We start from the raw sequence: 10,963 nt of genomic DNA on the forward strand, positions 1-10,963 counted from the left end.
AAAGTTTATCAGCAGAAGGTGCAAATATAGGACACTTTGTCCTTAATATTTACACATCACTCATGAAGTTAAGGACATTATGTACTTAACATTTACAATGAACACATGAAGTTAAGGACACCACGTCCTTAACATTTACACTGCACATATGAAGTTAATGACATGATGTCCTAAAGTTTAACAACAGGAGGTGCAAATACAAGTTAAGGACATTATGTCTTTAACATTTACATTGCATACATGAAGTTAAGGACACCATGTCCTTAACATTTACACTACACATATGAAGTTAAGGACATGATGTCCTAAAATTTAACAACAGAAGTTGCAAATACAAGTTAATGATATTATGTCCTTAACATTAACATTGCACACATGAAGTTAAGGACACCATGTCCTTAACATTTACGCTGCACATATGAAGTTAATGACATGATGTCCTAAAGTTTAGCAGCAGAAGGTGCAAATACATGACACTTTGTCCTAAATATTTACACAACATTCATGAAGTTAAGGATACCATGTACTTAATATTTACACAACACCTATGTCTAGCACAAGGGTATTTTTGTTTGGCGAATAAAAATTTATTAAATATTGACTAAAGAGTAAATATATTTAAAATAATGATTAAAAAGTAAAAACATATCTAATCAGTGGCTATATGTGCACTTCCCCGTCGTATTACTGGTCAGCCCAATAGTAGTTCTACTCCATCAATACATTGAAGTGAGGTAACGTTTTAGAAGAAAAAAAAAGATGAGCAGCGTAAGGAAAGGGCCGCCGAAGCACCAGAACAAAGTCGCCTGGAAACCTAACGCCGGCGTCAAAATCAATGAAACCGTACGCTCACCTTTTACTCTCCGCCTATCAAACATTTGAATTGGGTCTCAACAATTGATCGGTTTTGCCTTTTATTTTGCAGGAAGTGGGTGGAAAGTTTAGGCCTTTCTCAGACATAACAGGAGTATGCCTTCGTTGTAAAGATCAAATTGAATGGAAGCGCAAATATGGAAAATACAAACCCCTTACTGAACCTGCTAAGTGGTACACCTTCTACTTCTCTCCTTGTTCAAAAAAATTTCTTTTTGTTTTTTGAAAAAAATGCCAATATTTAGGTTGTTAAATTATAGAAGATGAAATTGGACACATGTACTAGCTTAGCAAAACCCATATATAACTGGTTAAAATTTCTATAGTATGTATTTATACTATGTTCATTGAAATTAGTGAACCATGGTACTCCAAAGCCACTGACTTAAATTCCTTTGTTTATTTTAAAATTATGATAGTCAGAAGTGTTCGAAAAGAAACGTGCGTCAAGCTTACCACAATCTCTGCACTGGTTAGTTTTCATTTCTGTTTCATTTGTTTTGTTTTTTGCATATTTGTTACAGCATAATGAAAATCCTATATTGCGTTATGAAATCTATCAAGTGTTTGGTTTGATGTTTTTGCATTTATTTGAAAAATCAACAGGCTGTGCAAAGGAGCATAATGTATGTGCTAAGTGCTCATGTCGTGTTGGTCAAGTGGTTGGAAGGTTTAAAGATTCCTCCTTTTCCCCATTCCCTTCCCAATTTGTTGAATCTCTGTTCTGCGCGTTTAATATGGTTTTGCTTCAATTTAAATGAACACTGTTTGTGGAAGACTCATATGGTTATTATTGGTTTCTTGTAGAGATGTTTCAGAAGTGGAGGCTGAGAAAAAGGCTCTTGAGGAGGTCTGTTTTCAATTTTCGTAGCCTTATCCTTTGGCTTTTATGTCAGCTGTAAGGTCAGCGGGTTATTTGTCAACCTATGAAGCTAATGGTTTTGTTGTTGGTTACAGGCCATCAAGAATGCTCGAGAACGGGATAGGCGGTCACTTCTACGTGCTGTAAGAGAAATTTTCTACCGAATTAACTTTGTGATAAATGTTTTCTGGTAGATGCCTGCCTTGTTCTTGTTCCTAGCCCCCCCCCCCCCAAAAAAAAAACACACACACACACAGAGACAAGGGAGGGCTGAGGAGATTACACTCATTATCTTCTAACATTAGATATCTGATATACTCGGCTTGGCATCTCATATTGAATAGAATGGTTTAACTACAGTGACTCGTCATAAACCTCACCTTTTCAGTCATTTGTTAGATGTGATCAATATAATTCTTAATCAACAATTAGTAATTAGTATCAAGCTATATCATTTGGTTAGCACTTAGCACCAGAGTGACCTTTGTCCTTTGCTATATTTCAAATCTTTACAATTCATGTCAGTGATTTATTACCATGTACTCTAGCCATAGTAGAAAGTCAGCTGTTTAACCATGTATTTCTCTCACCCTCTTTGTTCCCCATAATCATATTTCATCCTCATTATTTGATCTCTACTCTCTTGGAGTCTAAATGAGAACACCTTTCCCACCCTTCCAGACCACATTAAGCCTTGTGGGCTCACAATTGCCAATCTTTCAGGTGGTTAACTGACAGACCACTTACTGCCTGCCTCTTATGGCGTGACATTGGCGACAATTTGGTCATAAGTATTGATTGCTACAGATCATTCCCTGTAAACGGTCATACTCTCTGCCTTCTTATCCATATGAATATCGTGGATCAAATAATAGTTAGCATAATTGTGAATGTTATAATCCTCCCAAAGTGCCCTACTTACTCAAATATGTATTCACGTTATATGAAAATCAACTTTTAACATGTAAATAGTAGGTCACCTTTTCTTGCAAAAACAAATGATGTAGATGACAGTTTATGGTCGATTTTATTTTTACCCCCCTTGGGATCTACCCGATTCTCTTTTATTTGTTTCTCCTAGACTGGATTGAAAATAGTTGGACTGAGGTTAGGTTACATAGTCTGTACATGTAAGCACAGTTTTGTTCTCTGGACGTTGGATTGCCCATTTATGTTTACATATGGAGTACTAGTTATGCTTGAAAATTGATTCTTAAAGCTGAAGAGAATGTTTTCCTGCTGGCTACTTTTAATTGCATAATACTCATTAAACAGTATGTCTCCATGAGACATGATATGGATTTTGAGAAATAAATATCTGTAATAACGATTGGTTGGTTCATTGAATGGGAGGGGAACAGTTGATTTGCTTCTTCACGTTCTGATATTTATTTACTATCTAACCGTACACATTTGATAGTATAAGCGAACATGACATTCTCCTCCTTTTTTACTTTCCACCTTTTACTTAGAGTATAACCAAGTTTTAAATACTCCTTTACCTCCATTTCTAGTTTCTACTACCATTTTTCGTTTCTACTGAACCAAGCTGTATAAAAGTATCTTGTTTTACCAGAGTTCAGCACATTGGTGTATGTTGTTTGATTATGTTGCTTTCATGATGTTTCTGAGATTCTTAGTGCTCATCAAATGTGTACTCAACAGATGAACAAAGGGAAGTCTCAGAGTTCAGACAAAAACCTAACTCAAAATGACATGAAGGTCGGTGAACTGTTTACAGCATCATCACTTGAGGAATATGCGGAGGTAAACCGTGATGATGATGATGATGTTGATGATCAGCTCCAAGTTATTTGAGATGTGCATTTTAGAGAATAAATTTCATATGGCCCTTTATAGATTTCTCTTCATGGTCGCTAATTTGATTCACACTCGCACATTTATAGTGGCAGCTTTGGAGAAAGAAGTGAATTTGTTGGCCACAATTGATAGAGGCTGTTTGATGGATAGTGGATATAGGCTTTCAGATTTTCTTAGCTAGTGATTAAGAGTTCTGAAAGTGTAATATAGGCTAAAATAGATTCTTAAGCCTATTTAATTTAAAACAGGCTATAGTATGAGGTTTGAAGTTATAAGTTTTGCAGAGGAGATCCTTCGGCCTTAAGTTCATTTCTTTATTGGGGTAGTCTTGTAGAAATTTTATCCGAATATGCGATTCAGCTTAAAAGACAGCTTGCTTCATGATATTGTTATGTAAGAGCATTGGTGTTTTGCTAGTCAATTTACTCATATTACTAGTTTGTCTTCGGTTTTTGGGACTCGATGGCTCGTGAATTTACATTATGGTTGGCAGAGCTTTGCACTATTTCTGTGATGCAGCCTCCAGATTGATTTGAATCTTCTCTATTCAGTATTTTGATTGTAAGATAAATAAGTGTCTTAATGCAGTTCTGAGAGGAAAGAGTATAATGAAAGTAGAAATCACATGTCACTATGTCCTTAAATCACCTTTTCATAATATGCTGCATATGCTCCAGAAATGATCTGAGAAAGGCGGAAGTGGAGCATGTAAAAGCCATTGCAATACACCCAAGAATCGTTATGTTCAAACTGTCAGATTTGCAGTGCCAAGTGGGTATCCTTTTCGAGCAGATCCATATTGACAATTAACGGTGTAAATCACTTGGGAAGTTTTCATAATCAGTTAGTCAAGATGGTTACTGCATCGATAATAATGAAAAGGTTTTTCATTTATATGGCTCATGGAACCCTCCTTGACCATTTGTCCGAAACTGGTAATGTTCCTCTTTCATGGAATAAGCGCTTCAACATCTTGCATTCTAAATGCGAAAGGAATGTAGAACCTCTACACTAGTACTAGACACACGATTTTCACCACAAATTGAAGTCCACAAAAGGGTAGCTCCGGTATCTGATTTTGGTATTCAAAAGTATGCAAATTGTAGAAAAAAATGTTTGTTTATTACATGGACGCAGTTCTGGATACCTGGACAAGTATAACAAGACGGGATCCAACTGTCGGAAAGAAACCAAATCAAAGAATATAAAGGCTTCAAAACAAGAGTTGCATCGACATGAACTTACATTTGATCAAGAATTCATCTATCCATATAGATGAATATTACATTTATCTGGCAAAAATCATTTAAGAATATATTCTTCATCCTCCTTGTAGTGATTGATTACAATCAATGAATATTGCATTTATCCGGCAAAAATCGTTTAAGAATATTGTGAGTAAATCCCAAAGAAAATCAATTGTGGTAGACCAGATACTTGGATTCCAAGTCAGCTTATGTATCACTGTCATCTATACGGACAACTAATCAGCAGAGCTAGCACGGTCTTGATATCTCCAGCTCCAATACTGTATGGCAGTAATATAAGAAAAACCCTACCGCATGAAGAGTCATCTGGCAGCTAGCTCTATCAACCTATTCATTTACTGCACACAAGCGTTCTGCCAAAAAAAGAAATCATGTTTTAGGAAAATTTATTGAACAAGATGCACGTTTCATATCTTCATGTTAAAAAAAAAACAGTAGCTTATCAAATATTAGGGTACAAATATTCTCTTTTTTAAGTGGCAATATATTGCCAAAAACGGAGAACCAATTGGATGTTATTTTTTGCCTAGAATCAAGAATTAGAGCAACAGAGCTTCTCTCTTTTATGAATATGCATTTGTCACAAATAGAGTGCAAATGCCCACTAAGCTACAAAGAACATATCAGCGAACACCTGATCCAGATAAAACGGTTTGTTTCAAGGGAAGTATGATGGAGCAGCTGAGCAGACATGCGAACTCTTCATACTAACCAGAGCTAATAGGCCGCAAAATTTATATGTAAACAGATTAGGCACAATTTTTTGGATCAAGAGGTAAACAGATTGGCACAAACTGGAGCATCAATAAAACTGATAATGAAACATAAAGAACAGCAAAGCACATATCAAGTCAGTGGGAGGTCAAATTTTTATAGATAAACTTATTGTAATAGTTGAGGATAACAAGTATTTTCCAAGTCACAACTGTCGTTTAAAGACATCAAGATCAATCACAAAATCAGAATGTTGTGAATAGAATGTCCCATATAAACTCGCAAAAATCAAGTACAACACCTACCACTCTGATTCAATTGAACACATCCATAGTATCAACACAGTAGGTTAATAAATCACACTTCAACTTCCAAACGAATTATGATTTATTGCTCACGTGGTAGTAAAAATTAAAGGAAAAAGAAGAAGAAGAGGTCAAGATCATACTGAGATATTCATAGGCAAGTATCATGGAGGTTCCCCATGCTGACATGCTGACAAATCTTGGACCTAATCCCCTATAAAATCCTGTCCAACCATCCTCAGCAATTAACTGCTTCACTACTTGTCGTGCAGTAGGCCTCTTGTCGTGTCCCATCACCTGTAGTGCATGAACAACAAGATCCTTAAATAACAAGACTCAAAACTGAGACTAATTACAGGACAATGCAAGAGCACAAACTAGTGTGGCTAGAGTTTTAAAAGGAATTGCTTCTCAACACTCACTTATGTATCCAACCTCCGAAGGAGAGACCAAAAGAAAAAAAAGAGAATACCTACAATTTCTATGCAAATGAAGAGAAGCAGATATTAATGCACAATTGTGCGCACCAATGTGTAGGAAACAAAACGAACACTTACCCAATCTAAAGGCACTGCAATGCCTCTTGCGAAAGCTTAACACTTGCAAAACGTTTAACACATAAACTAGAAAATTTTGAAAAGTGTAGAAAAAATAGTTCATAAAAGAAAACAGAGGTAATACCTGCAATCGAGTTTTAATGGTGTCCAATGGAGTTGTTATGCAAGATGCAGTAGCACCTGCAATGATCCCACCAGCAGCTTGAACTGCCACTATTTTCCCCTGGCTGGGAGCAGGCCCACCATGCTCAGTTCCATTATCCAAGAGCCTGCTGATAGACACCAAAAGCAGTTGATAAGCCACAAAAGGTTACCCAACAGAAATCTATAGAAAAGGCGATGCAACCCAATTCAAAGGTATAACAGGAACGTGAACAGGAGAAAAGGGACAGTCCACTCTTAAAGAATTTTGGACGATCAGCACTGTCATGTCTCACCTCCATATGAAGCGCTGGCTCGAACCATAACTTGCCCACCATACAGCACTGGATGGGGAGTATGTTATAACAGATAGACCAAATCCTCTGTATAGTCCACGAACACCTTCTGACTTCAGAACTTTGCGAGCAACATCCAAGCCTCCATTGTAGCTTGCATGGCCTGAGTATCCTTGCACCATTAACCTTTGACTAACCTATTTCCATTCGATTTCATGACATCAATTTTCGAAACTTGAAAAAACTCATCCACAAATTGTGACTGGCTGAAGTGGAAAGCAGGGCAATAACAATAAAATAAGGAAGACCATAAATGTCTGAAACACAATTTTTTTTTTTTGATAAGGATGTCTGAAACACAACTTATTTGTAAATTACTTTGCTATGCTCAATTCAGCCAAATTTAGTTAATATTCTAATGCAAATTCTAGTAAATGACAAAAAGAATAAAGAGCAATCTGATAATTTACGAAAACATTCTTCAGATGTAATCAGATATTTAATCTAGCTACACGTGGATTTTTTTTTTTTTTTTTTGATAAGTAAAACACATGGATTTCTAGAGAATAAATTATGTTGGATTCACAATCCACATGTCCAAGTCATTACGCCTCTATTATGAAAAGAGAATGAAGAGATAAAGGGCATACTATGTCAATTGGAACAAAGACAGATTGTGAACAAAGAGACGCCAGCATGCCAGCAACGCCATTTGCTATAGCTGCCTGTATAGGTTCTGATAGTTTGAATGGTTCAACCATCTTAAAGGCAGCCACCTTAGTGGTCTCTAGTGCTGTGAGAAATATAATCCTGGCGGGAATTGCCCCAGTAATGACAGTTCCAAAACCTCTATATAAACCAGGAACACCATCGTTTCGCAATATGCCCCTGACAACAGAAAATGCATTGTCTTTTGCAGCAGTATTGGTTGCAACCTGCATTCTAGTCTTGATAACGGAAATGGGGTAGAGCGCAACAGTAAGCCCTGTAAATATCCCAGCTCCTACGACATAGAACTTACTCTTATCAAGCCTGCAGAAGAGTGGAAGACATGAAGAGAAGTCCAAAAGAAAAAAAGAGAGGGTAAAAATAAAAGGAGGAAGCCTGCATACAAGAAAAGAAATTTTCCCCATGGGCCACTACATCATTAAAAGATTAAGTTGCAGCGCAAACAGATCCTACTTGACCTTAAACATTATCCTAAAAGATAGAGAAACTTAAATCTATGTTATAAGTATACATAACTTTGGAGGCCTGAAATCCACCAAGAGGTCGAAGCCGAAGATTCTCCATTCTACTGATTTTTCCGGAATCTCAGAAAATGAGTTAATTTACAACTTTTGTTTTCTCTTTCTTTTTTTTTCTTTTTTTTGGGATGACCGAGAATTCGGGCGGCCAACCCTTAGGACCAACCGCAGTCTTCGGAACTCGGGAAGAATGGGCCGACCCCTCTACCCTTCTCCACTTAAAAGCTTAGTTCGAATGGCGCAGGGCTCGAACATGTGACTAAGTCACAAGTCCCTTAACCTTTGCCACTTGAACTAAGCCCTAGGGGCAATCAACAACTTTTGTCTACAAAATAAACACGTAAAGAAGAATTAATAAGATAGTAAATCTAGCCACCAAAAATTTCTGGTGATTAGTGTACAGTTTAAGCCCTCTTACTATTCATTTTTGAATCCCAGTCACTTTTATACACAGGATAGGAGGGAGACAAAGTACAACATCTCTCATTGGTTTTGGAGGACAATCATTTAGCTAGGCCAACCCGCAATTAGCATCCAATTTGAACTTATTCTCTTTTTGGACAATACAATTACAATTTCTAAAATAAATTTCAACCTCAGAATATTATAAGTCCCAACTAGCAATCCTTGGTTTTCATGTTTAATTCACAGTGAATAAGAGAATTGCAAATAGATCTCTGCTAATTACTTTAAAAACTAGTTATCACTTTCCATAATTGAACACGTTATTAATTGCAATCTGCAAGACCTATAATCATTTCCTATAATTAAACACATAATAATCATTCAATCATACGGATGAAAAAAAAAATATTAAAATGACAAAAACAAAATTGAGGAGTCGTATATTAAGACAAAATAAATCGAAGAAGTGGAAGGAAGCTTTACTTGTCCCAGTTAATCTCGGTTTGGTCAAACGACTTCCTTCTAGATCCAGCAACCTCCATTTTAGGTTCCCCGAAATTGAAACAACTGCTCAAAACCCTAACTCGGCTAACATGTAAAACAGCGACTCATTATTTTTTCAGGAGGACAGCAACAAAATTGCAAAACAAATTTGAAAATGGGACTCTGAATAAGTACTTATTTGCAACGAATATTCTAATTGCAGAAGTTTCTTGGAGAAAAAGCACCGACCAAATTGGTCAATATAATGCTCCTCCTACTAATACAACTTCTTAATCAGTTTATTTTATATTTGTTTTTTGGGTGTAAAATGAGATTTGGAAACAGAGATGTTGTTAGGTCTTTGTTGGCTGGCGCCTGATTCCTTATGCGGCGTGGGATTTGCTTACTTATGGGAACACGTCTTAAGATGCATTAGCTTTTTTTCTTTCTTTTTTTTCCCCCCCCTTTTTTTTTTTACAGTATTGAATTATTATATTCTAAAAGTAATAATTATGTACCCGAAAATATTTTTAAAAATTATATTATCAGACAAACCAAAAAATATTTAAGACACCTTAAAATATAAAATTATTATCTTAAAAATAATGGTACACATTAATTGATAGTGTCATCAGAAAACCCAACACAAACAAATGGGTTTGACTTTCTGAAACGAAACAGATAATTACATATTTCTCGTAGGCTACATGATTACTTGTTGCAGCCTTTTCTTAAGATATTAATAAAACAACAGCGAATAAAAGAAGTATTGGTCTCTAATAAAACTAAAATAGTATCCCCGAAAAGACAAAATATTTTCAAACCTCTTATAAACAAAATGCAAAAGTTTTTAAGAAAATCTCAAAACTACACCAAACCAAAATCTGAATATTTACTTGTTCTACGATTTTAAAGGGGGGAATGAAAGTCTCGTCACTCTGACCAATGGGCTGTTCCTACATGTCCATACAAACTAATGATGACATCTGTTTGTATGAGCTAATCCCAGTCTCAATAACAATTGAGTTGAAAACTTGGTGCTATTTCTACATCAGGCCCTTTATAATTTTAAATTTAATAAAATAACCGTTTAGGTCTCTTATGTATAAAGATAAATTTTTTACGTGTAAAAGTAAATCACTCATGTATAAAAAAAAAGGTAGAGTTCTAAAACTAGATACAAGTTTGTAAAGAGACAAAAAACCAATTGACCCGAAAACTTGTGGGCTAGCAAATCTTTTATGGGATTTTTTCTATATATAAAAAAAAAAATAGGACAATTTTTATCCGGTTGCTAGTTTTTTTATTTATATTATAAGTATCTACGTTTTTTATAAGATATATATAAATTTGGTCAAAAGCTACGACTTATATATAATTTATATATAACTTTTTGTTGAACAGATTCGATCAACAGCTACAACTTACCTACAACTTAGATATAACTTGTATTTAATTTCTTATTTTATAAAATCTGGTCAAACACATATTACATGTAATTTATGTTAGTTGTATGTATTTTGTATGTCGTTTGTACGCCCGACATACAATTTGCATATAATTTATTTATGTATTCGTCTTCAAGTTTCAATATGAAATTCTAACCAAAATCAACTCGAAACTTCACCAAAATCCCTCAAAACTGAGATATAAACTCCAAAAAGGTATTCCCAATTATTTACAATATTATTCAATCGAAACAAATACTAACAATTTTGCAAAATTTATTTTTCGAATTCAAAGTTTCGAAACTTTTTAAATAAATGTCAATGGAATTTAAGGTCTAATTTTGTTTTCGTTATAAATTTCAGTTTAATTTCAGCTACATGCCTAAAGATTTTTATGTTTATTTTAGAGGTTCTAATATAATTGGTCGTTCGGCACAAACTTAAGACAACCGCTATCCCATTAGATTTGATTGCAAGTTATAGCAAAAAAACTTATTGCATTGGCTACAACAAAATATTCGCTAACCCACCTTATTTTTTTAT

The 10,963-nt window shown here is 35.2% G+C and overlaps 2 protein-coding genes across 3 annotated transcripts; one reads left to right on the plus strand and one right to left on the minus strand.

Annotated features, from left to right (window-relative positions):
• The first annotated feature begins 684 nt into the window (after positions 1-684).
• Positions 685-3,974, plus strand: LOC107807504 (uncharacterized). Its single transcript, XM_016631913.2, has 7 exons — positions 685-843; positions 926-1,047; positions 1,293-1,345; positions 1,480-1,543; positions 1,681-1,723; positions 1,831-1,878; positions 3,401-3,974. The coding sequence occupies exons 1-7, from the start codon at positions 760-762 to the stop codon at positions 3,551-3,553; spliced, it is 567 nt and encodes a 188-aa protein (XP_016487399.1). The 5' UTR covers positions 685-759; the 3' UTR covers positions 3,554-3,974.
• An 810-nt stretch (positions 3,975-4,784) lies between these two features.
• LOC107807503 (uncharacterized) lies at positions 4,785-9,350 on the minus strand. 2 transcript variants are annotated; one of them, XM_016631911.2, is made up of 6 exons: positions 8,973-9,350; positions 7,488-7,869; positions 6,838-7,034; positions 6,525-6,672; positions 5,987-6,140; positions 4,785-5,177 (listed from the first exon to the last, which is right to left on the minus strand). In XM_016631911.2, exons 1-6 carry the CDS (start codon positions 9,029-9,031, stop codon positions 5,152-5,154), a joined length of 966 nt encoding a protein of 321 aa, XP_016487397.1. In that variant the 5' UTR covers positions 9,032-9,350; the 3' UTR covers positions 4,785-5,151. The 2 variants fall into 2 exon arrangements, with proteins under 2 accessions (XP_016487397.1, XP_016487398.1); XM_016631912.2 differs by having other exon boundaries at positions 6,525-6,669; positions 8,973-9,349.
• Positions 9,351-10,963: the final 1,613 nt, after the last annotated feature.

This window comes from Nicotiana tabacum, chromosome 17, assembly GCF_000715075.1.
Source record: "Nicotiana tabacum cultivar K326 chromosome 17, ASM71507v2, whole genome shotgun sequence".
Lineage (NCBI taxonomy): Eukaryota > Viridiplantae > Streptophyta > Magnoliopsida > Solanales > Solanaceae > Nicotiana > Nicotiana tabacum.